Source organism: Rhinolophus ferrumequinum, chromosome 6 (genome assembly GCF_004115265.2).
Source record: "Rhinolophus ferrumequinum isolate MPI-CBG mRhiFer1 chromosome 6, mRhiFer1_v1.p, whole genome shotgun sequence".
Taxonomy (NCBI): domain Eukaryota; kingdom Metazoa; phylum Chordata; class Mammalia; order Chiroptera; family Rhinolophidae; genus Rhinolophus; species Rhinolophus ferrumequinum.
Window position 1 is genome coordinate 27508708 of NC_046289.1, and position 26997 is coordinate 27535704.

Below are 26997 nucleotides of genomic sequence, written 5' to 3' on the forward strand. Positions count from 1 at the left end.
TAAATAGCTTGTCTCTGGAAGGGAACAAATGAAACCTGTACCCTTGGTTTCCTCTCTTCAGTGGGGAGAACTGAAGGGCTGTAGACTCTTCCATGTTAAAAAACTTGTAAAGAATGCAGATTGCTGGGCTGTAACCCAGACCAAGTGAATAGTTCTTTGTGGGCACAGGGTATGAGAACAAAATGTTAAAAGCACAGTAAAGCTGGAAAAGCATCATCCCAGAGGATGTTGGTTCTTCTAAGTCTCATGAAGGAACCAAACCTCACCACGTTCTCCGTATCCCAGAGTCTCAGGCTGCCAAATACCAACCAAACTCCCTTTCTCACCTCTCCCCTTGTGTGGATTCTGCCTTCCCACCCAGGGTAAGTCTCAGCTCTTCTAGAAGCCTTCCTGGATGATGTCAGGGTTAATTCTCTTCTTTCTAACAGCACTCAGCACCTGAGCCACTTACGGGGAACAAAGATGGACTGTGTCTTATCTTTTCCCCCAATTTGATCGTGAGGCCCTCAGTTGAAGCAAGAGGGCCCAGTGCATGTGTAATAGCTTCTCAACACTTAAGTGGTTGAAATAATGCAAAAGACAACAGCATGGGGAAGTCAGTGTTAAAAGCGTGCGCCCACACACGCACACACACACACACACAATGTAGTACAAAAAATATTTGATTTGCAATGGGAGGACCTGGGTTCAAATCTCAGCTATTATCCTTTCACTGGCTGTGATAGGTTTATTGTAAGGATACCAATATGACATGATATACAAGAAAGTGCTTTACATCTTGTCAACTGCCAACAGTGATAAGCCGTTATAGCTACTGCTACCCCGTTAATTCTCTGAGCTCAAGACGGAGTTCATATTATTTATTCCCCTTTAGAGCAAGAGAGGGAAAGCACAGAAATAGGCACTGCAACCATAAAAACACTGAGAAAGGAAGCCTCCAAGACTACAGTTCCCAAGGTCTGCGCGTAGCCATGGTCCCTGCTGGAACCTCCCCTACTTAGGCCTGTCGGCTTCCACCAGCGTAGGGAGGAGGTGCCAGGGAGACACTCAGTGAGGAGAACGGTGCCTGGCACACCCCAGGAGGTCTAGAAATGTTGAGTGATGAAAATCTTGTATACACTGCCTGGACAAGAGATCACGCATGGGGACCCTTTCCACCCACATACCAAGAACTAAGTAAACAGCTTTATAGGAGCAAAGTGAGCAAGACTGAGTCCCCAAGTGAGTGTGAACTTAAACACACCAACGGTCTTAACTTCTGGAAGTACTGTCACAGCCAGTCATTAAGATAATTTTTAGGGGGCGGACGGGTGGCTCAGTTGGTTAGAGTGCGAGCTCTGGGCAACAGGGCGGCTGGTTCGATTCTCACATGGGCCAGCAAGCTGCTCCCTCCGCAACTAGAATGAAGTCAATGAGCTGCTGCTCAGCTCCCAGGTGGCCAGATGGCTCAGTTGGTTGGAGCGCGGGTTCTCAACCACAAGTTTGCTGGTTCGACACCTCGAGTCCCGCAAGGGATGGTGGGCTGCACCCCCTGCAACTAACAACAGGAGCTGGGCTGCACCCTCCACAACTAAGATTGAAAGGACAACAACTTGACTTGGAAAAGGCCCAGAAGTACACACACTGCTTCCCCAATAAAGTCCTGTTCCCCTTCCCCATTAAAATCTTAAAAAAAAAAAATCATCTTCAAACTGCTCTTCCACTAAATGAAAACAGAGTGCAGTATCCAGCTGCCTCAGATTAAAGCAGGGTAGTGTGTGTGGGGGAATGAGAAACAGAGTCAGGATTTCCCATGACTGCTAAAAGGAGGGTGTTCAGAAAGGGAGGAAATTAATGGAATCATCAAAAGGCTGGTGATTTCACTTAAAATGAATTAAATTTGATCTTTCCCTGTTTCAACAAAGCCCTCAGGTTAGTCACTGCTTGAGCTGCCTGAAAGGCGCCCAGGCAGGATCAGGGGTCAGCCATTAACCAAGGCTGAGAACTCTTCCTGTGCCCCGTCAGACAGAGGCTGGAGAGACAGGGCCAGACAATGGTTGTAAGGCGGGACGTGCCGGGCCTTTAGCCTGCCAATACTGACAGCAGGAAGTAAAGGCTGAAAACAGGGTCAAATTCAATCTGAAGAACAGCAAACTCCCCTGGGAGGGTAAAACATTCTGTAACTCATAGCTAGCCTACTTAAAGTAGGCAGAAGAGAGAAGGGAAAAGGAAAAAGACTGGTGAGTTCTGGGTGTGCCCTTTACACAGATGACTTACGTAGAGTCTTTTGTGATCTTCTCAAGCATACCCTCACCCCTAACGCACTCAACACATAAACGCTGATGGCCAGCTCTGCCAAGGTACAGAGGAGTTAAAGTGAACGCAGTGGGACGAGAGGGAGGAAGGATGGGAGGAAGGGGAGATGGAGGGTAAAAAGGGCAATTATACCAAGAAGACGGGAGGGAGAAACTAAAGGAAAGGAAAGAGGTACATGGATACAGCCTCTATTCCATCCACCCAGCAATACTGACCCGGGCGTCCCATGAGCACCATGCCAGGCAGTGGAGAATGTGGAATGACAATGCCCAGCACCCTGGAAACTAGCACTGATCAGACTGCCCAGGAAACCTTCCAGTAGAGAGTGATGATATGAGAAAGTGATCAAGACCCAAACAAGATGCTAAGTCCTTTGTCTCTGGTTTTATGGAAGTTGCATAACTCAGGTTTTATGGAAGCTGCATAACTGCAGAGGCCAGAGACTCTGAAATGAAGAGTTACTCCAATACCCAAACGAGTTTCGCTCTTAGTAAGCCAGTCCCTGTAAGAGATTCTGATTCAGTACTGCTTATGACGGAAGTTCTCACACAGAGATAAAACAAAAAATAAAATAAAAACAAATAATAAGGAAGCAGAGTTCCCGACCCTGGGGAGGAGCGGTCAGGGGAGGCATTTAACGAATCCAGGGTATCAGAGCTCAAAGGGCCATGAGAGCTCGTCCAAGCCTCACTCACCCTTGAGCAAAGTGAGGGACCTTCAGTACTGCTCATCAGAGGCAGAGCTGGGGCTGATGCTGGGACCCCCAGCTCAGGGTCCTGTTCCTCATACCACAGACCCCGAGCTATGGAAAGACTTCCTGAAATGCACACTTAAGAGCTCAACTGCTGCCTAAGAGGACAGAATAAGAAGTGGAGGGAGGAGATGCCCACAATGCCCCGCCAGGGCTCACCAGCCTGGTTGCTCACTCTGTAGGAGAGCTGGCAAGGCCCAGAGCCAGCTCCCAGAAGGTAAGAACTAGGAGGATGCCAGCATGCTCCCTGAATCACGTAACCTTTTCCCAGTTTTCAATGAGGTGGGTCCGTCTGCTCCTCCTCCTGCGGAAGCACCTCTCTCTCCCCAGTTGTCTTCAAGGGCTCCATCTCTCTACCCCCACCTCACCAAACTCTGCTCTGAGAAGGGTCAGATCTCTCCAAGTGAAGGGCTTGTTCACTCCACGTGTAAATCGCTGATTCTCAAGTGTGGTTCCCAGATCACTAGCAGCACCATGTAAAAACTTAGAAATACAAATTCTCAGTCCTCATCCCAGAACTGCTGAATGAGAAACTCTGGAGGTGGGGTCCCCCAGGGGGTTGTGACCCACGCTCAAATCTGAGACCCAACAGCGCATATAACCTAAAGGATTCGGCCTGCTGGTTCTCTCACAAGTTTGTGACTACCGATGGGCAGACCTCTAGAATTTTAAAGCCCAGGCGTCACAGAGCTGCTGCTAGAGAAAGGAGGAGCTTCCTAACTCAGTACATCCTCCTGCTCCCAGGGCTTTAAGACCTTGTGTAAGAAAGTGCACTGTCACTTAAGTCTCGAGCAGAGGCAGGTAAGCAGACCTGGGCTTGGGAGAAAGGTCCTGATGACCTGAAGGGCCTCAACCTAGTCATGTGAACAACAAGAACCTCTCTTCGCTGGCTCTAGACTCTTCACCAGACCTAAGAAGGAACAAAGGTGGTCAATGGGCCTAGGCTTCACTGAATAAGCACCTCTGTGGTCCTCCTGACACTTCCTGGGACACATCAGAGTGGCAGGGGGGTTTTCCACTGGTGGTGTAGCAGGAAGTAGACACTGTGGGTGCAAGAATCTGTCACCTCAAGCCACCAACCACAACCTAAACAGAACGGAATTAAGAATGCTGCCAGCTCCCTTTCTCTGCTTCCCTGTTCTTTGCCCCAAACTTTCCTCTGATTATTGGCTTCTGCTTCTTCAGTTTATAACCAGACCCTCATTCCGAAGATGGACTCTGTGGCTTCTCAGAGGAAAATGGATGTTAGATTTCCAGGTCTCTGAAATCCTGACTATGACACCCTTGTCTGACATGACCAGTTGTCTGGGGGGGGGCGGGGGAGGGAAATAATTAATGATCCCTCCCTTTCTCATACTTTTTTATTCCCAGGAACGAGGCAATTATCATATTCGGAGGTCCAAAACTGTACATTTAGACTCCATAGATTTGGGCTTCAAACTCAAGATTGGGGGCTCTGTTGGAGATTTTAGTTGATCTTGTATACAAAGGGAGCTATTAAAGCCAGCCTCTGGCCCAGGAATGGATGAAGGATTAACCAGTTAATGTTAAGTAAGTGCTTTGAGCAATTCAGAAAGAGATGCTACTGAAAATCAGAGCATTATAATAATCCCTTCCATTGGAATAGACTTTTATTGTTGACCCAGCACGTTTACATATATTATCTCAATTAATCCTGTTACTCACATTCTTAATTATTCCAGAGTCGGTCACTACTGGCAACAGAATTTCTGGATGCCAGGGAGAGGGCCTGCAAAGCCTCTAAACTGCCTAACAAGGTACTGAGAACAACAGCACAGGGAACAAGTTCCTTTGCTGAAAGTCACTCTAAAGAAAGCCAAGTCACACCTCTGCTGGAAGTCACACCAGTTCTCTGCACCCTCCCCCACCCCAACACATCAAATCACAGGCAGTCCTCCCTCAGCCCAACCTCTGCAATCACCTGGGCCTGCTCCAAGATGATGAGTTCTGGAATACATCTGCAACCCCAAATGCCAGCTGCTCCTCCACTCTTCTCTTCCCAATCAGTTAAGAACCTCCCATACCCTTCAGCCTCCCTGTGGAATTCCTGACTGGAGCTGAGACCCACACAGGATCCTGCGTGGTGCATCCTTGCCAGACACACCTCCCACGGGCTGGCTGGGCTGAGGCAGAGGATGAGACATCTGTCCTGAGTGGGCCCTCCTTAGGCAGGCTGCAAGGGCGGCCTTCATCAGTTACTACTTCCCGTTCTCATGTGCAAATAGGAGCCCGACCGACCATTCTGCTCATCTGCAATCTTCTCCACAACTTGTACCAAAATCAACACCCGCCTCCAGCCTTCTTTATTTCCGTTTAGACTTATTCAGCCCTTACTGCATTAACTGGTGTTTGTTTTTTCTTTAACTCTGTGATGCTTAGGGTACTCTAGCTTCTTCCTCCTCCTCCCCTTCCTTCTTCCCCTCCCTCCCCCACAACTCGGACAACTCAGTTAGGAAAGGCACCTCACCCCTCTGGTGCTTCCCCAAACTGTGCTTTTGGTTGATGTTCAGCACAAATCTCTGAACTCGCAGGCTAAAGCTAGACTTCCTTTTTCTTTTTTGAAATGCCAGCTTCCAAACTTCACCCAAAGTAAAGGAGACCACTCATTTGCCCACCAGGGCAAGAAGCAAACCAGTTTAGGGGACAGAGTATATTGGACTTTCAAAGTTTCAACAGAAGAGACATGTAAAGTTCCAAAGGACAGGAATGTCACGGTGAGCAGAGCAGGCACTGTACAACTCTCTCCTTCTCTTGCCTCAAATTGCCCCCAACATGCTGGCTGTACCTGCCACTGGCGAGGTGCCACATGCCATGTTTCCCCGAAAATAAGACCCAGTCGGACCATCAGCTCTAATGTGTCTTTTTGAACAAAAATTAATGTAAGACCTGGTCTTATTTTACTATATTATAAGACCGAGTCTTATATAATATAATGTAATGTAATGTAATGTAATGTAACATAATACAATACAATACAATATAATACCTGGTCTTATTTTACTATAAGACCCGATCTTATATAATTAATAATAATATAGTGTAATATAATATAAGACTGGGTCTTATATTAATTTTTGCTCCAAAAGACGCATTAGAGCTGATGGTCTGGCTGGGTCTTATTTTCGGGGTACCACGGTAGTAACAATGATGATAACCCCATAACCCTAGATAGTAAGTATGTTATCACCCCATTTTCACACATATGAAAATCAAGGGACATCACCTTTGAGAGACTGGCTCAAAATGACACAACCTGTTAGTGGCAGAACTAGGTTTCTAACCAGCCTGTCGGGCCCAGGAGATTGCGTTCCTCGCCTTACTTACTTGTCCGTCCTACTTGCTAGGTCTCAGTGCAGACTTCCCTCCCTCAGAGGAACCTCCGTGACCACCCCAATCTGGAGCCAGGAGCCACTAAGTGTACCCCAGTGCGGTGCAACACTTCCCCGGTTACAGCACGTATCACAGAACGGTGGCTGGTCCAGTCTTGGCTCTCACGAGCAGTTCCACAAGTAAGTGACTAAATCAGAGGCGAAGCCATCAGCTCTGTATTCTTACCTTGTGGAGCACTGTGCCTGGCTCAGCTGCCCTCCTCTCACAGGCTGACTGTGAAGGCCAAACTACATGTGATCCAGTCCAGGACTTGGTCCCACTACGTATCTCCTGCTGTCCTCCCTGCCCACCTTATGTCAACACATACTTGCTAAATGAATTAATACTGTTTATGAAAATACCAACCCCAATCTGTTCCACAGCAAGCCTAGCAAACCTTGGTGGTCATTAGAACAAGTCGATAGGGTTTGTGTATCATGATCTGCAGAACAAAGGGCTCCAGTTCCCCAAAGCTGCAATCCCCAGAAGTCTTAATGAGCTGTCTAATCCCTTCAAATCAAAGATAGTCAAGATTCTTGGAAACAGAATCGTGTTCATACGAAACCTTTCTGACATCTTCCCAAAAGAAAGGACTGAGATTAGCAGCTCCTGCTAATTCCATTCAAGAAATACACACAAAGCCTATTCTCCTTCCTTCAGACCCTATTGATTCTCGGGGTAAGGTGATGATGGGTGGTGTCTCACAGAGGAGGTGACTTTGAACTGGATCTTAAAAGATGACAAGAAGTATGGGAGGGGAGGGAAAAGGCAGCATTCCAGCCAAAGAGGAACAGGGTATGTATAGGCTTGAAAGTACTTATGTTCAGGGAAAGGAGAAAAAGGAGTCCCCTGAGCTTGACATTAGGGACAGAGGTAGAGGAAGCGGTGGGTGAAGAAGGGAAGCCACATCCATCCAGCTGCCCATCCCTGGGTCCTCTCTCCAGTCAGGGAATGTTTCCGGGCCAGCATCATTCTTCCTTCCACAGTTTTCCTATGCATTCTTCCACAGACCTTCACTCCCTGCGGGTCATGAGGCCTACTTTTCCTCCTTGCTCATCACCTAAGGGGACCCACACTGGGTTCAAAGAGCCTTACCGAGTCTCAGAGCTAGCAGACTCCGTGATGAACTCTTCTGGCAGCCTGCCCCACTCCTCCCCCCGCCCAGAAGAGCACCACCTGTATCCCCTGAGGCAGGACCATACTGGAGCCATACATCAGCTGGTCCTCACATACAAGCCAGACCATGATTCTGTGACCCCCCCCCCTCAACCCCGCCCACAGCACTGTCTCCCGGGTGAACTTTTGAGCCCACCTGGAATGATCACTGGCCTGGTTACGGCAAAGTTGAAAGGACTTTGTCCCTACCTCCAAGGAGCTTATGTGCAAACACAAAACCAACAACATAAACAGAACTAAGACTGAAAGACAAGTATATATAAGAAGACCTCAAAGACTGAATGGTCTACCGTCTGAGGGGTATAAAGTAGAGACCCACGCAGCCTACTGAAGTCACCGGCTACGGTCGTGGACATTAATCAGCAATTCTGAGCAGCCACGCACGGTTCTCAGGAAGCTTAGCGGGGCTGCACTGGTTCAACACCACAGGCCCTCTGCATTCTGGCCTCAAGTCCTGAGATGGACTGAGAAGCAGAACAGCCATTTCCCCGCACCTCCCTGCGCCTAGGCCAGTGCTCAGTCCACACCGACAGGCAGCTCCTCACGCCCACTCAGCCCCTGCCTGGTGTGTGACAATCCCGGCGACACTGATAACCAGAATCAACAAGGCCAAACTGTCAGAACTCAAGCCAGTGACAATAAACACACAGGTCCTGCCCTTTCCCAAGGAGACATGTGCCTACTACACGTGAAGAATTGGTCATCAGACCCTTTGTAGTTCATAAAGTGTCATTTGTTACTCAGAATAACATAGGGTACAGCAGAATTATTGTATAATCCTATTTAAACTTGGCCATAACTTCCTGAAACATATTTCTCCTCCTGAGTTGAAACGCCTTAAATACTTTCATGAATTTAAAAAGAAAACAAAACTTTGCAAAGAAGAAATCTTAAAGAGAATCTGTTTATCTTCTCGGTACTACTTCCTAGAATTCTGAAAGATTAAACAGTTGTACTTTAAAAGATTTGGCTATTGGCAAAGCTAACAAGTCAAAGAAGTTACACAAGGGCGAACTCTCCATCTCTTGGGAAGCAAATGAATCTAGGTAGGAAAAGAAGAAATGCTGTCAAATATAGCTAAGAAAAGGAGGCGAGAACTACCAAATGGAGAGAAGACCAGAGAGTTCTTATTCTTTTATTCTAATGTTGTATTCTCCCAGATGTGTTTAGGAATCTTTTGAAATGTAATCCTTCAATCACATCTCAGTGCTGATGAAATAAAATATCGTCTTTAAAAGAATAGACCCTTAGCACTCTAAAATTTTGGAAAGTTTCAAAACTGACTCCCAAAGTTCCTAACAAATAGCAACTTTGAGGAACCCAGGCTCTAAAATGCCAATAAGACGCTGAAGGGAATGGCTACTGAGAGGTTCCCTAGCTGACCTCCCAAGCACCAGCACTGCAAAGGGGCAGTGAGTGCTCTTCTCAACTTGGCTTCATGTGTGGGATGCCAACATGTGGTGCTTGAGAATAGAAACTTACAAATTATGAATAACTCACGCATATGTATCTAATTCTATACAGGAAGACCATCCACGACTACAGAAGAAACCAGGCGCAGTTCCAACCCCGCCATCTGTCTGAACTAATTCACTGTGGCATCAGAAGTACAGGATGTATCAGTTGGTTCTAGAATCTGATCTTCCAAACTGGGAATTACTTCTTTGTATGCCAGGAACTGTCCTAGGCACTTACATATACTCTTACTCGATCCTCCCAATAATCTTATGAAGTAGGCATTATTATCATTCCTATTCTAGGGAAATATCAACAGTGAAGTCAGGAAAATTATCCAAGTCACACAAGCAGCTAGGAGCAGAGGCAGTATTCTAACCCAGGCAATCTGCCTGTGGAGTCCACGCTTTTAATTAGACTACACTGCCTCTCTGAAACACAAAGCGGCAGAGGTAGAGGCATAACGAACAGCTAGATATTATACTGAGCTGTACTAGTGACCTCCGTGGCTCCATGGGAGCTGCGGGTGGTATCTGCCATTTTAAGGCATTACAAACTGAATCCTATTCCACCTAACAAGAGACAGCTATGTGAAGAAACCCTAGGGACAATCCTTCTTCAACAGTTACAATCTCATCTTCTAGTGAATTCAATTGCATGCTTTAGGTTGGCTGCAAGTAAGGCAGTGAACAAAGCTGAGAGAAATCAGCAGCCAGCCCCCAACCTTCTCATTCACACCGAAACAGACAGGTTGTCTCTAATGCTGCTGGTCCCTCTTGACCCCCAAGCTAGACACGAGGTAGGCCACTCCTGATCTGGGCACAGGCCAGGCAGCCATCCATCCAGCACATGCCACCTAGAACGGGAGGGCTACTCACATCCTCTGCAGGCTCAGGCTCCTAAGTGACGCGGAGGAAAGGAATCGCGCAGTGGGTACGAGGTGGCGAAAAGAATTCATCTACAAACGTGTCTAGAGTCATTAAACATTGAGTGCTAATCCTAGTTTGTTTTTATTACCACCCTGTGGACCCCCTTTCTCAGAAAGATTTGGGCAGGTAAGGCTAACCTCCAAGCTCTAAAGTTAGCGCAGCTTAGAGGGGCACCTTTGCCTGGCAAACGGAATCTGTGTTTGAGGGTTTTAACAAAACTTAGGTGTTCAGTCTGGTGGAATCTGGTTCTTTTGTTCAAAAGTTATAGTGCAAGGCTTGTACCTACCATGTGTTTGCAATGTTCTAAACATGGCACAACAATTAGCCTGCAGAGGGTAATTTCTCATGTCTTTTTATGACGCCAGGGTGTAACAAGCCCTATAATGACCCATCCAGCCTCCTACCACAATCCTCAAGTCTTTTTATAGTCACAGGTAATTACACCGTGGAGAGATTACATCACTTAGTCAGCAGGGCTTGCAGCTGACAGGAAGATGCTCTGAGGATGTTTGGGGAACTACAGCCTCATTTAGCAAACAATTTGCTCTGGTCCCTATTGTTCCTTCCCAAGAATAGAACTGCCTTGGCAAACCTTGTGCCTACACTGCGAACCAACCAACCAAGGGCCGTTGTACATGAGAACAGAAACCACCACAGAGGGAATCATGGTAACCCAGAGAGGACTCCTGCATCCCTTATCCAGGGGAGAAACAGATGGTGTCTTTCTTCCTTTAGCAAAATAATCCTCTGAAGGTTGAGCTGCGTCCTCCAGTAGAGCAACACAAGACACGGCTCTCAGAGAAGCCTGCAACTCGACACAGGTCGTGTGGTTCCCAGCAGACCATGGGCAACAGAGTCAGACAGACTGGGCACAAGTCCCCGCCACCACCTACCACTGCCTGTCTCTGAGCAAGTCATCTAACCTCTGCCTTAGTTTCTCATTTGTAAAATGGTTTGCGTGACTACCTAGCTCAAACACATCCCAAGAGCTTTAAATGGGGGTAACACAGAGCCGGAAAAATAAACCACGTTCTACGTGTATATGCATCACTTTCCTACGGGTGCTCTCCTTTCAGTTCAGTGCACATTATCTCTTGACTCTAGGTCTCTCAGAAAGGGTGAGGTGAGCCAGGACCACCTGCCAACATCACTTTGCCATAACAACGTTAAGGGCCAAAGCCACATCATCCCCTGAGAGCCTGTTCTCAATATTTTCCATCTTCAATGAACACTAAGTGCTTGGCTTTCTCGCTCTGCCACAAAGAAATGCAGATGGCTGCTGTCCTGTTATTTTAAATTTGCTTTAGGTGCTTGTGTGATGCTTAACATGGTCTGAAGTGTCATGGCAGCATTTGAAGGGGGAAAAAAATCAGAAACAAAAAAAATACTGAGTTTTCTCAGTAAATATGCTCAGGAAAGGGAGAGAAAGAAAATCAAAAGCTTTTTATGAGTCAGCAAGCCAGTTGGGTTGAGACTATCAAACTATGCAAACTTGGAAGACAAAAGGAGATCCATAAGTAGTTAATCCTTTCTCAACTAGTCATTTGACACCTTATCCCCATCCCAAAAAGTGTCTATGCATCTTCAGTTCCCCCCACTTTTCCCACCTCCCCCCCCCAGCTCCAGTTCAAGCCGTGTTCTCAGTCTAGTTGTGTAGGACACAGCTCCCTGGCCCATGCTGGTATTCGGAGCCTTGCACTCCCGCTGAGGCAGTCGGTCACTGGTTGTCCGTCGGCTGCTCACAGCAGCTCACGGCTGCTCACGGCTGCCGGTCACTCATGCTGGCCACCGGCCGCTCCTGGCAGCTCAACGGCAGCCCAGCTCCAGGGAGAGCTGTTGTTCACAATCTTAGCTGTAGAGGGCGCAGCTCACTGGCCCATGTGGGAATTGAACCAGCAACCTTGGTGTTAGGAGCACGGACCTCCACCACCTGAACCACCGGGCCAGTCCCAGTTTTGTTTTTTTAAAGACAGTAGATGATGTCATCTGCATAGTCTCCTGCCCAGCATGACTCAACAGTGGGCCACATAACATCTCTGTTATTATTTGAGAATTACACACCGCACATTTTATATGTCAAGTGCCTTCCATCATTTTTATTAGTCTCTGCAACACCAAGCTAACATCCTTAAGGATCTTGTTTCTGTTTGATGGAGGAGACAAAGAGATCAAGTGATTTGCCTAAGGTTTCTTAAGATCACAAGTAAAGGGAAGGGGTTGTGAGATTCTGAGAGAGGCTGCTACATAATTGGGATCCCATTAGGTTGGTTGCAAAAGTAACTGCGGTTTAAAAGGTTAAAAATAATTGCAAAAACCGCAATTACTTTTGCTCCAACCTAATAATTTCTCTCTAGCCTCCGCAAAAGGCAAGTTGGGTAGTATGAGCATAGATCTTATTTTTAAAATAAATTTTATTGGGGAATATTGGGGAACAGTGTCTTTCTGCAGGGCCCATCAGCTCCAAGTCATTGTCTTTCAATCTAGTTGTGGAGGGCACAGCTCAGCTCCAAGTCCAGTTGCCGTTTGTCAATCTTTAGTTGCAGGGGGCGCAGCCCACCATCCCATATGGGAATTGAACTGGCAATCTTGTTGAGAGCTCATGCTCTAACCAACTGAGCCATCCAGCCGCCCTACATAGATTTTATTTTTAATTCTGGTCTTCGCCTGCATGGTGTGACCTGGTGTGAATGAGATATGCTTCCTTTTGCCACTCCTAAATAGGCAACTTTCAATAATTTCCCCCATCTCTTCTAAGGAATGACCAAGGGGGAAGGTAGATCCAATGCCTCTCTAACAACTTCTCTGTTAATAACAAATCCCGAGCTGCAGGTAAAAGAAACCAGGTTGGAAAAACTGAACCCTGAACATGACATAACTTTATTCCAGACTCTCAGTGCCTCTTCATACATGATCTTTTCTTCTAACCTGAGCAATTATAAGCAAGAGTAGGGTGATGGTGGTATTTATGACCAGAGACCAGGCAGACAAACTGCCCCCCAGAATATGCCCACTTACCTATGTCCAGTGGGGTTCTCACAGTCATGAATGTGCACATATGCACGCAAACATATTCAGGGTCTACTAGAGCCCACTAGAAAACAAGGCTCTCTATTTTATAGCACTTCATTTTAAAATGCCTCTGGAATGGGTGTTCAGGGGCAGCTATGGGTAAGAATTGCAGAAAAAGGAAGAGGGAACCTTTCCTGAACTGAATTGCCTTTCCTTGACTTCAGAGTATCTCAGAGTCTTGGTTTTTTTTTGGCAAGCTTGCTTGGCATGCTGCTCATGGCAGGCACGGCCATACAGGTGTGTTCTGGGTTTCAGGCCAAGGAGTGGGTGCCTCCTTCCTTTAGGAGCCACTCCAGAGAGAGGGAAAAATATTGGCAGCAACTTGGTGCACTGGATCTAAGTAATGATGAAACCACTTCCCTGCCTGCATCCTGCTCTGTGCAAGTACACGTTTTATGAGTAGTAGAAAGACTTGGAGAGTGGGGTTTGCAGGGGAGGGAGGATTCTTTGCAGATGGGGGAGGGAAAGAAAACAAGAGCCAACTTTCCCATCCTGGGCTGAGCCCACACTATAGACATATATTTTTCCACATTGTAGAATAATAATCCTTCATGCAGCCAGTCTGGAACCATCAGTCCCTGATAATTGATTTCAGACTTTAGATGGAAACTTGGGAGGTATGGGATAGTTGGGAAATGGGCGAGGGCAGGGGTGAAGTCCACAGAAAGGAGGGTGGGATAGGGGGATGACTTAATGAAGTTACAGAGTCTAAAGACTTCAGACACAGAAGGCAGACCCTAATAGTGTCAGGTAAGAAGTCAGGCAGCTTCTTCCAGTGGAGTCTTGGAAGGAAGGCCATGGTAGTGCACAGGCACCAGGCCAGGTTCTAGTCCTGGCCCCAAGACCCTGAACAAGTGTAATGACCTCGTAAGTCCATCCTAGCTCTAATTGGTCCTTCCTTCTGCTCTGACAGTTATTCCTTCATACCCATACTTACTAAGCACCATTTGTCCTAGGCTGGGGTAGGGTGGCTAACCTCTTCTATGAAGGGCATAATACTTTATAAAATCTAAATATTTTAGGCTTTGGGGCCACATGCTCTATGTCACACTACTCAGCTCTGCCACTGGAAAACAAAAGCAGCCATAGATAATATATACATGAATGAACCATTGCTATGTTCCAATAAAACTTTATTTATGGATACTAAAATGTGAATTTCATGTAATTTTTACATAATATGAAATATTATTCCTTTGATTTTTTCCCCAACTATTTAAAAATATAAAAATCATTTTAGATTGCAGGCCATACAAAAGCAGACAGCGTAGGATTTGGCCCGTGTACCATAGTTTGTCAACTTCTGCTCTAGCAATACAGTGTAAACAAGAGAGGGCCTCCACATTCTGTGGTTCTGACACCACCACCTCCAAAGGCCTCCTCTGGCTTTGGAGCGGCCCTATGAACACAGGCTCTATTTCATTTTGCTGCACATTGGTGTAGGCTGGCCAGGTTTTTCTTTCCAACCTCATATAACCATGATGCCCCCACTGTAGGGTCCCAACCATTAGCAGCCCCCTTGGTTGTGCCAGGGACTCCTTCCAGCCAAGGAAATCTCAGGCTTACGGGAAAGGTTTGGTTAAGTGTCAGGATGAGGTGAATGAGAGGCAGAAGATGAAATCCGTATGGGGCGGTGAGGAAGGATATGACAGAAGGAAAAACCAGTAATATTGTTTCTCCCAACCATTCAAAACAAAAGATTAAATGAGACTGCACCATAATCTATCTGTACGTGTTAAGTGGTGGGAGTTGACAGAAAGAGAATGAAAGAGATAAAACTGATCTAGTTTTATTTTTAGAGATTCTTAGAGCTACACCTGTATCACCCCCGGCCTCCCTGCAAGCTCTTTCAGAATCTAGCTGAGACCCCTCTGCAGAGACTCTGGTAGAGGTAAGGCCTCCACGGGTACTTACAGATACAGAGGCAGGTTCTGCAGCATCACCCGAGGCCGATGGTACACACCCAATATGCCCTTTCTAAAAAGACCCCAGGTCTAGAGGACCCCATGAAGAAAATCTAGAAGTATCTTCAGAGCATTGTGGAAAGCAGCAAAGACCATACAAACCAAAGACCAGGGCTGACTACTGCATTTGTAGCTCCGCCCGGGGCTCTTCCAGCCCTGACTCTTCAACCAGAAAGTCCTCAGAATCATTCAAGTACAGACTAAGGGAGTAGATGTGACCTTAAAGGTTATCCAGGTCAACCCCTTCATTTGACAGATGCAGAAACTGACGCACAGAATGGTTCAGTGGCTTGTCCAAGATCACAAAGTTTGTAATGTCAAACTGCTTCACTGAATTATTAGGTTGGTGCAAAAGTAATTGCGGTTTAAAATGTTAAAAATAATTGCAAAAACCACAATTACTTTTGCACCAACCTAATACTCATTCTGAGAAAAAGAACAGAAAGACAAGAAACAAACAATAAAGAGCTAACAATCAGTAAGTACTCAGTGTGCCATCTCAGTCAACCTTCACAAGCACCCTGTGAGGTAGATACTATTATTTTCCCATTCTGCCGCTGAAGAAACAGGCTTACAGAAGCAAAGAGACTTCCTCAGGGTCACAGAGCCAGCAAGTAGCACCGTGTTTCCCCGAAAATAAGACCGGGTCTTATATTAAGCTTTGCTCCAAAAGACGCATTAGGGCTTTTGTTCAGGGGATGTCATCCTGAAAAATCACGCTAGGGCTTATTTTCCAGTTAGGACTTATTCTGGGGGAAACACGGCAGGACTGGGCTCTGAGGTCTGGCAGGGTCTGATTCCAAAGCCTGCACCCTTACCTGCACATCACGCTCTGACTGTCACACCTCCGCCTGCCTGATGACTACGGCTGGGAGGAGAGGGGGATGCTGTCACCACCAGCAGGTTCCCATCCACCCATTTTCTGTCCGGCTGGCTCATTAGGCCTCTCGCTGCCGCACTACAGCACGGAAGCCCCGACCCCGCTCTCCCGTAACTGCCTGACAGACGGAGAATCCCCCACTACAGTTCTGAGGAGAAAAGAAACAATGGTATTGAGTCTTGTCCCTCCTACAAACAGAAGGCAAGCCGAGACTCACCTGAGGCAAGTCCATCTCCAAGGAGGGAGCTAAGGATCACCAGCGGAAGGAATACTCCATGTCCCGCGGAGGCCACAGCAGACGCTGACGTGCTCTTTGGTGCTATCCTGCCATGGCACATCTTTTATCCGTCCAAGTTATTTTAAAAAGGAAAAAATTAAAAACCAGAAAAATTCTAAGGTCAGCCAGGGGCAGATTCACCTATAGAAAATAAACAGAAAACAAAGACATAAGTAAAGTGGAAACTTTATCCATATGTTAGTTACAAGTAGTCACTTTGGTAAGGAAGCCATAACTGAATTCCTGCTGCCAGGAGAAGAGACAGCACACAAGTGGCTTTTTTTCCTCACCAGGGAAATGCCAAGGCCGGCAGCAAGCTGCCATCAAGTGTCAGCGTCCAGGAGCCAGATCCTTGCGACAGGACAAGGAGACAAACCTGCTCACCTGGAGATCTGCCGGTCACGGCAAAGCTTTCCGAAACTGCCCCAGCTCTGCCTGGCTCCCTGCCTGAGGCTCCAGCGGAGAGGAGAGAGGCATCTGTTGACACAGAGCTGCTACACCAGAGTCAGGCTGTGCTTTTGCCACTTGGACTCAGAGCAAATCCAAATAACCAAAAAAAAAAAAAAAAAGAGAGAGAGAGAATATGTGTCGTAAAGGGAGCACTACACCGCCTAGAGAAGGAATGCAGCAGTGGGAGCCAAGGGTCCAGGCTCGGCCTGCTCAATCGCCCGAGGCTGGATGAGCCCCTGAGGATCTGACGATGACTCCACAGCCATGAATTTCAAAAATGGACTAATTAATCAAGGCTCACCTGACACACCTGTGACTCCAGAGGCCATGCCTGTTGGCTGTGGCCTGTTGGCCACACCTGGCAATGATTCAGGTAGGACGGTTATAATTATTAATTAGCCCCATCACCCATTCCAGTTGGGGAAAAAACACTTCAGAAGAGTATCTTAAAGAAAAAATCAGGAGTCAAGACTTTTTAAAGATTTTTTTCTACATGCCTTCAGGGAAGCAGTTGGATTGATGATACATTATGATATAGGCCTATTATATTTTACTTAACTCATTTGACTTCATTTATCCTAGTTTATAATAGGTATTCCAAATAATACGATTACATTTCCTTTTTAATTTGAATTCCATACACAACTCTTTGCCCATTAATAAGGCCTTACGGAGACAGACAGCAGAGCCTGCCATCTACAACCCTAAGGAAGGACACCGCTGCGACTGTCAGGGGTGCTATCCAAACCTGACTGCAATCGCCTCTAAAGCCTTGACTCAGTCTATGCTCCTCTTCTAAAGAGAGTTACTGCATGGGGTGGCCGGTTGGCTCAGTTGGTTAGAGCGTGGTGCTGGTAGCACCAACGTTGCCGGTTCAATTCCCCACATGAGCTACTGTGAGCTGTGCCCTCCTTAAAATAAATAAAGTAGATAAATAAATAAAAAGTAAATAAATAAATAAAGAGAGTTACTGCAAAGAGCAATACGAGTTGTCTTAGTCCAAAGGAAAAGCAACTATGAGGGTCTTCAATGAGCCAGGGGTTTAAGAACAGAGGCTGCCACTGGGTCCTTATCCACTATCCCCAAATAGTTGTGACTGTGGCAGTCTTCTGGTCCCAGCTCCCCAGCTCCTCCCCAGACTCCACCTTGAGCCTTTACTGCTGTAGAACAGGGATGGTTCATGGAGAGGTTGAGGGGTGAAGCCTGTGCATGACACAAAACAATACATAAAACTGTGTATGTAAATGTATGCAATGTGTACACATTTATGTCGCCAAAAATTATGTGGCTAAGGATGGTAAAGTCAGAATACCAGAAATTAAACATTTCCTCTATTATGGCCAATTTACTCTCCCAACCTCAGTTTTCTCATCTGTAAAATGGAGGCAGTAACCATACTGTCTTCATGGACTAATAGATGATGTAAGAATTAGAATCAAACAAAGCACTTGACACAGTGCCTAGAACTTGCACGTCTTCAGTAAACAGCGGCTGCTATTGCTGTTGTAATTATTAGTAAGACCTGAGCTGTGGAGACCTTGGAGGTCATCAGACTTCACCTCCTAATTTGACAGATGCCAAAACCAAGGCGTGACAAGGTGGAAGGATATGCCCAGGGCCATCAGTCAGTTAGCAATGGCCCTTTTGGTCCTGTTATTTTACATGTAGCCACAGCAGGTAACCCTGCCAGGTAGTGTCACCGGTCTCGCAAGGCAACAACCAATGCATCATCAAATGACACCTGCTTGGGCCACAGCACAGCACATGCACAACAAATACTTCTGTAGTGAATGGATGAAGCTGGATGAGAGTGGTGCTTAGATGTTTGTTCTGTGCATGAGTGGAGGTAACCAGGAAAGACTACCCAGAAGAGGTGATGCTAAGCTGACCGCTAAAGGATGTATCTAGTGAGAAAGGAGGAAAAGAAGATACCACATACAAATGGATCAGAGCAATGGGAGTACAGCACTCCTGGCAGAGGCTAGAGGCAGATGCCAGGCTAAGGAGTTTAAATCGTACCCTGAAAACCACATGGAGGTTTCAAGGATTAGAAACAGGGAAGTTACAACACCAAATTCATTAAGGAAGCTCACTCTGGCAGGGATTTCAGAGGGTTGGGGAAGGAAGGGGGAGGAGCCAAGTGGTAAAGAATCTTAAATTTAGTATTTTATAATTAATGAGATCTTTGGAGGGGAACCTGACAGCATCTGTCAAAAAATGCACATATTCTCTGACCTACCAATTCTACTTGAGTCTGTCCTCAGAAATGACATGTGCAATGACATATATGCAGGATATTCACGCATTATTTGTACTGGCAAAAGATTGAAGGGGGACGAGTTAAATAAGTTGCCATGCACCCATATAATAGAATATTATGCAGTGGTTTAAAAAGAAGTGGGCAGTTCAGTCCTTACTAATATGGAATGACTTCCAAAATTAGTACGTGAAGCAAACCATTTGTGTGTATATGTGTATCTTTAAGGACACACACCTGTGCACTGAAACAATGCACAAGAAACTGGGAGCTAACAATTGCCTTCAGGGAAGGGAACGGAATGGTTAACAGGGAAAGATACTTATGTTTCCTTTACTGTATTCCCTTGTTGTGCCTTGTGTGTGCATTACCTATTCAAACAGACAAATATAAACATATCAAGGCGTTCCTGTCGACCACTTGTCTCCTCCCTCAGCGAACTCACACTCAAATAATCCTGCCTGTGCCCTCTGCCAGGAATACGATCCCTTCCAGGGCTCAGCACAGGACCATCTCCGGGAGGAATCCTTTCCTGACACTTTACACCATGCCCACCTCCAGCAGAACCCCCTTTTTACTTCCAAAGTGCACCTGCTGTGACTGCACCTCTAACAGGTTATTACATCTATTTGTTTATCTGTCTCACCTTACTAGACTCAAAAGTTCCTTGAAGGCGGGGACTGTGAATTACTCAACTTGGAATCCAGAAGCCAGCACAGGGCCTGGCACCTGACAGGCAGGCAGCAAATGTTTGCCAAAGGCAAAGTCATGACTGCCATGGGGAGGAGCAGTATGAACTGGGGAGAAGACGCACACATATGAGCTCCTGTTTTGTTTTGCTTTAAAGAAACAGCTGACTCCTCCTTTACTGCTCAAGCAACTACCTGGGCCAAGGGACCAATTCCACCATGAAGCCTAAGGACTGATCAAGTGCAGAACAGATGGGTTGATGGAAATGGGAGCTTTGCAAAGAATAAAGATAGAGGGCAGCCAATGGAGTGTTTACACGCGAGGCTGGGCCAAGGGTCAGTGCTTCAGAAATAATATAGAGAAAAGCAATCCCTACAACCCCAGGGTATCGCCCAGAACAGGAGAACCCAGCTACTGTGGAGGATCACACTATACATCTCATCATTTTAAGAAAGGATCTGCTTTGAATACGGGAGGGAGGGTCGGGGGGAGGGACTCTTCTCGGATTGTGGTTTTAGACCGAGTCAAAAGAAAAACACTTTAGAACAAATCAAGCCTAGGTATTCCCTAGAGAAACACATAGGCAAAAACCTAAAAACAAGAATACATTTCATTTCCGTATTCCTTTGGTATGTTAGTGACCTCTTCCCCTAATTAAAAAACATTATGATTAAGTAGAGACAGAAGTAGAATGGTGTTGTCAGGAGATGAATGGGAAGTTATATTGTTTAATGGGTATGGAGTTTCAGTTTTGCAAGATGAAAAGAGTTAGGAGATGGGTGGTGGTGAATGGTCGCACAACGTTATGAATACATTTAATAGCAGTGAACTGTACACTTAAAAATGGTTAAGATGGTCAATTTAATTTTATGTGTATTTTACCACAATAAAAAAGATGGAAAAAATTATAAAGAGGAATCTGGCACTAAGCTTCATTTTCAAAGCCTGTACTCACGCATCCTTACAAGGCATATAACATCTAAACTTAGAGGTGAAACGAGACAAGAGAGACGGGCTACAGTTAGTCCCACCTCTGCCACCAACAAGCTGGCTGGTCATGAAGAAGACCCTTTGGCTTACGTTTCCACATCTAATAACCTCTCTCTCTCTCTCTCTCTCTCTCTCTGCCACAGAATTCTCTATGGCATTCAAGCTCCTCTTCGTAGAAGCCGTCTCTTCCTTCAGCAGTCAGCTTGCCCCTCCAAAACACGGGTGAGCAGTCAGGGAAAATCTACATTCGCCCTTCGTATTTTCTTTCTTGGGACTAGTGCTGCGGCCCCCATAGAATGTGGTAAAGGGAGACCCCCTGCGCTAGACTGTCAGCCCCGTACGGGCAGGGTCTGACCTCTTCCACCTGTGTGAACCCAGAACACCAAAAGCTGGGCGACTGTGCTCTGCGCGTGCAGTGTCATGAACACTCATTTCCTGTACACAGTGAGCCTCCGAGAGGAAGATCACTACCCTTACGCCGGCTCTGATCTTGGGGAAGCCACTCACCTCATCGCAGCCTGTGTTTCCTCATCTGGAAATTGGGGCTGCTGCTTGCTTTGAATATCTCATTAGTCTCTGGTGAGACTCAAAGAGACACAATCTGAGGGACTGCTCTGCAAACTGGACTTAGATCCTTCTAAGTACAGTCTTAGCCCAGAAACCAAGACAGCATAGAGCTACCTGGGAAAGTGCTCATCATACACGCAACGCTGACAAGCACGGCGATAAGGAGAAGCTGGAAGCCAGGCCTAACGGTCACGGGATGTGCTGGCTTCTTGTTGCCATAGATGCTTCCAGGTTAACTGAAGAGCCTGCTAAGATTAAAGGTGTCCTGGGAGTCATCTTCAAAAATGGCTCCCAGCCCGGGGAGGCAGCAGGAGGTGGGGCCACCCTGTCCTAGCACCCTGGGGCCCAGATCTCCTCAGGGATCTGGCTGCACTGGGGTCTACTCTGCAGAGAATGTCACAGTCCTGCTGGGGGGCAGGACTGAGTCACACTCTACTGAGCTCTCTTCTGGGGAAGCTTGGCTCACACATGCTCGGTGTGTTTCTCACCATTTTTGAGATCAGCCTAATTTACATGCAATTTTCAGGATAAATTATTTCCTAAACTTCTCCATTAATTAGGAGAGGGAACTGGATAGGTAAAACCAATATAAATCATTTTCTTGCTTCAAACTAGTCCAGAAAGGGGACTAGAACAAGCAAGTTTATTCCTTAGAGTAACCATCTTCACTAACACTGATACTGCCCTGTGATGGGGGAAGAAAAAGAACAGTCCGTGAAGTGTGAACAGAATTAACCAGTGAATACCTTTCAGAGCATGATGAGAAGTCCTAACTCTGTGAAATCCAAAGCTCCCCAGAGGAGCGTGACAGGAGAAGTGACTGACACGCTTTCTTACCGCTGCTTCTCTTCCCTTCAGCGTCTCCCCTCTTCACTCCCACTCACCCTGAAACGGCAGGGCCACCGCTGCACACGATATCTAATTGTTAATCAGATATTAATACCTCCAACTCTTCCCCCCCAAAATGATGAAGTTAAATTGCTTCTGGTTGTCGTTAGTTTATTTTTCCCCGTGTGGCTAGATGGCTCCTTCCAATCTTGCTAACCTTGGTGTCTTCCCCTTCCTTTTGTGCCACTAACATCTGGGTGCTTCAATAGGCACAGAGGCTTCTAGTGGACTTTGAGATCATTGAGAGCCAAAATGTTACCCTATCCATTTCCTTTTAATCTCTAGTTCCAAAGCCAAGACACAAACATCACTCTCTCACTAAAATTCACCTCCTATAAATCACAAAAATAACCCTCATAAGCCCTCATAAGCCACCTAAACTATGGCAGGGCAGCTGTTATACGTTGTTTTGAATTGCTCTGCTGTTCCTTGTATCCTGGTCTTGCTGCCCCAGACTGCTCACCCATCCTCTGGTTGTCACACTTTCCCACTGCCCTCTTCCTCAGGCTTTAGACAGCAGAAACACCAGCAGACACACTACCACCCCCATCCCACAGGCCTTCTCTTTAACAGTCGCCAACGTCTGTCTTCTAGAATCTATCAGCAGCATGACTGCAGCATGGACCTGAACGCGGGAGGAAGCCCTAAATTCCAGCCCCACCAATCCACCGTGGATCAGCCTCAGGCCTCAATCACTCTTCCTGGTCCTCCAGGGTGGGCCTGGATGATCCCCAAGTGCCCTTTCAGTTCTGAGAAATCTGGAATGTCTTCTAGGGAATAACAGGAGGGGCCCAGAAGTATTTCCTCTGAAATCACAAGTTAATAAAAGTCCTGACTGGAAGGGAGAAATGTGAAATCCAGCCTCTTTGTTCTGCACGAGCAGTCCTTTCTCCCTTACCTCTCCCAGGACCTGTCCTAGCATCTACCTCCCTCTGCACTGCAGCAAATTCAGGAGACTCCACTTTCCTGTTTAGAGCTTAATTAATCCATCAGCACAATTATATAAGCTATCTGTACACAGTGTTCTTAAAGTGCTTTCCAAAAATAACAAACGTGTAACAAAAAGAACACAACAAAACAAAAAAAACACCCCAAAACCCAGCGTGCGCGCGCGCACACACACACACACACACACTCACACACATACACCACTGCAGAGCTGTAGTGGCCAAGAGAAAAAGATGCAACAGAGAAGGACAAAACAAGACAAAGAACAAAACAAGACAGAAAAGGGAGAGAGAGGCAGAGTACCTGTGAGCAGGCACTGGCTCAGGCTGTAAATGTCTGCCTCTGAAAGCAGGACAGCACTTCTTCTCTAGTCTCAGCTTCATCAGACTGATCGGATGAACCAGGATAAATCCCTTCGCCTCCCTGTGCCTGTTTCCTCATCAGTAACATGAGACAGTTCAACTAAGTATCTCTCAGGGAGGCTGGAATCGTGAAAAGATGCTGCAGGCTGGGCCAGACTCTCTGGTCTGCTTGGATATTATATTAAGGGTCCAGGGCAAGTCACTTTCAATTCCCATCTATGAACTGGACAAACAATCCTCACCTCACCGAGATCTTGTGAGGTGGGAAGGAAGTAAGTGTGAAAGATGCAAGACAGTGTCTGGAACAGTGGGCACTCACATTAGTGTTGGCTAAGACCCTTTCCTGCCCTAACAGGCTGTGCTGAGCCCCCACTGGACTTCCAAAGGGCACTGTTTCAGCTGGGCTGGAAATACATGCCCTGAGACTAGGCTCAAAACACAATTTAGATGACAGAACAGCCAACAGGTTAAACAAATGAACTGCCAAGGTTCTCTCCCATGAAGTTCTAAAAATATTTTTAAGGAACTTAGCAATCACTCCCCCCAAGTTAAATAATTATGTATGTGACTATACTAATGTTTGTGTCTAGGGGAGCCTAGGAGGTCTTCTAGCCTGTTGTAGGAAAGGATGAGGGTAGGGAGCTTAAATGTGTGATAAACACACACACACACACACACACACCTACCTCACTGAATAGCTGTCATTACCCCCGTTTTACAGATAAGTGGAATCCAAGGGGCCTAGAAATTTTTCCTCCTCCTGCTTTCCTATTGCAAAGGGCTCTCTGCTCTTTTTCTTTTTCTTTTTCTTTTTTTTTTTTTTTTTCAATACAAGGTCAGGCTTAGCTGCCTCTCTTCTGGGAAAACTTATCAATTCAGCCCACAAGCATGGAAGGCTTTTCTGTACCTTTACCATCACTGTCTGGACCACAAATGGGACAACCAATCATATCCTTCCCCAGGGTCCACTCACAGTTAGTTACTTAACTGTGGTAATCTTCGTTTACTACAGGCAGTAAATTCCTTCAAAGACCACTAATTCTGCCTCTTTCTGTACCCCAAGGTGCTCAACATTTACTTGTTCAGTAAAGGGGAAAAAAGATAACTCCAAAAGACATAATTTGTGTAAGCAATACAAGATGGCAAAGTAGCAGCAGATATAAAACAGGAGGGTAAAAGGTATAAATCCTGAAGTTTTCATCACGTAGCAAAACAAATGCTTGGTAGCAGCAGCTATAATTGGTCGGTAGACCCTAGAGATACATCTATGTGTCATCACACGCCTCTGTTTGGTTCCCATCAGAACTGAGTGGAGCAGGCTTCAATACCCACTTGGCAAATAAAGTCTGGGAAGGTGATTTGCTAAATCTGACTTCTTAGGGCTCTGTGTTTGCAGTGACTATACTGCAATTCAGCAAATATTTACTGGCTGTCTTCAGTGCAAGGCTTGGGTGATCACAGAGATGAAGTGGAGCACAGTTCTTACTTGGAAGGAATTCACAATTGACGTGAGCGGAATTATATGTTTATCAGTATAACACTCTGAAATTGTTACTAGGACCCAATAAAAAGGTTTGTTAAAAAAGGTGCTATGAGAACATAGAGTAGATAGGAACAAAGACTTTGGATTGGGAGTAGAGGGGAGGTGAAAGAGAGAGCTTTGAGCTGGACCTTGTAGATCACGTGCATATTTAGTGAGCTCTCAGGACAGTTTTGCACGCATAGTGTGCTAATTACAAAGAAAGAAAAGGAAATGGAAGAACAATTCACCAAAAGGATGGCAGAGAGAGAGAGAGAGAAAAAAGTGACAGTTTTGTCTGCTAAAATCCACTGAATGCTGTTGTCTGGTAACAAGAAATAAATATCTGTCTGTCTTTCTATATATGTTTACGCAAGGGGATGTTTAACGGCCAGATTTGGGTTTTCAAAGTACTCATAGCTCTGCAGGAAACACCTCCTCCAGGTCAAAAATAGTGTGCCCAAGAGAAATGGCTGATGCAGTTATGTTTACTTTTTATCATCTCTGTGGATTGCTTTCCAAAGGTCTCCAAGTGGGATGGTATAAACAGGTCTGTGTCACTTCCTGGTTCTCAGGCCTTCTGCTACATTCCCAGTCAGTCTGGGAAGGCTGCCTACTTAAAAATAAACTTTAAAACCTCACCAAAAACCCCAATTCCAAACCGCCTTTTCCTCTACTTCATTCAATTTCACTGAAATTAAAAAGGGTTGAGCAAGAAATTAGACAAAAATGACCATAGAGAATGAATTCTCATGTCAAAACAAAAATAAATGCTCACTGAGTTCAAGGTCAGGAGAACTGGATTCTGCGCATGTTCTGCCTCTAACTGGAAAACAACCTTGGGCAAGCAAGATGCTTCATCTTTCTGCATAAAAGCTACTTCAGCATACTCCTAACCCCAAAGCAGTTATCCAGTCTTTCTGGACCTCTTTCCTTCTAAGACAGCACTAATAACAGGCACCTCCTAGGGCTATTGTAAATATTATATGGGGAAATGCATGTGAAGCACTTAGCATAGTGAGTCGTCAAAAAGGGTAGGTATTGCAGTCCTCACCATCTATCATTATCGTCACCACCGTCTGAAAATGCGAAGGTTGAGCTAGATGGCTGCTTCTTGAAGAACTTCTCTGGCTCCAAAATCCTATGATTCTTTAAGTCACTTTCTCCTTTTCTGGGGCTTGATGGTAAGCAAAGGAGATAAACTTGAAAAGCACGACAGTACAAACACATCGTCTGTGTTCGTGAGAAATACTAGGATGTAATTAGGAAATCCACCAGTGAGTAACAGGCGGCACAGTACCCTCTCCAGTGGAAAGGTCTCACCATGTTCCTTGAATGAAACTCAAAGCATGTGGCAAGTTCACGCACAACACACTGCGTCTACTCCCATGCACACCAGGGGCAGACAACGCCTTCTGGGCCAGCACAAGCTGACTTTACCCACCTCATCTTAACTGTCGGCAGCTCCTTCGAGCAGCCCTCAAAGATAGCACAGTGGTCAACGCACCCATTTCTAATAATAACTAACCCTTCCACAAAGTATTCCTGTTTTAAACAAAAAAGTGCCCTCTCCTTAATATAATTTAAATGTGGCCCAAATAAAATGCCCTTCCCCAAAGTTAGAGTAACCAGAGGTGTTTAGCTTTACCAAGGCCAAAGTGCTAAATGGTAATTAAATTCAGATGAAATCAAGAAACTTTTCTTTTATTCATTCATTCAGTGCCCATGATGTGTCAAATTCTGCAGAAAATGCCAAAAACTAATAGGATAGGATGAGTGAGAACAATAAAGGACGATGCCCAGGAGTTTGGCCTAAGTGACTGGGTGAATGGTAGAAGCCACCACAGGAGAAAAAGAACAAAGGTGGACAAGCAGATTTTGCTGAAGAATGTAATGAATTTAGCTCAGGTTATTCTTGGATATGTTGGATATGTTGAATTGTAGGTGCTTGAAGGATATCCAGGTAGAAAGCTTAGCAGGCAAATCAGAAATGAGTATGAAACTGCCAAGCACTCTGAGCTTGGGATAGAGCCCTGCAGTTATAAGCCTGTAAGTGATGGCTGAAGCCATGCAGAATAGATGAGGAAGAGAGTTGAGAGAGAGGAGAGTCAAGGACAAAATCCTGAGGAAAATACTAACT

The 26997-nt window shown here is 45.9% G+C and overlaps 1 protein-coding gene across 3 annotated transcripts in view; it reads right to left on the reverse strand.

The window, feature by feature from the left end:
* Positions 1 to 26997, reverse strand: part of SUSD6 (sushi domain containing 6) — a 91774-nt gene that overhangs the window by 34690 nt on the left and 30087 nt on the right. For 2 of the 3 annotated variants that reach the window (XM_033106866.1, XM_033106867.1), the window contains exon 2: positions 16127 to 16327. In XM_033106866.1, coding sequence (XP_032962757.1) covers positions 16127 to 16247 — 121 coding nt within the window. In that variant the 5' untranslated portion in view covers positions 16248 to 16327. Of the gene's footprint in view, positions 1 to 16126; positions 16328 to 16570; positions 16696 to 26997 lie in introns of those variants that run through there. The other variant, XM_033106868.1, reaches the window with a different exon arrangement.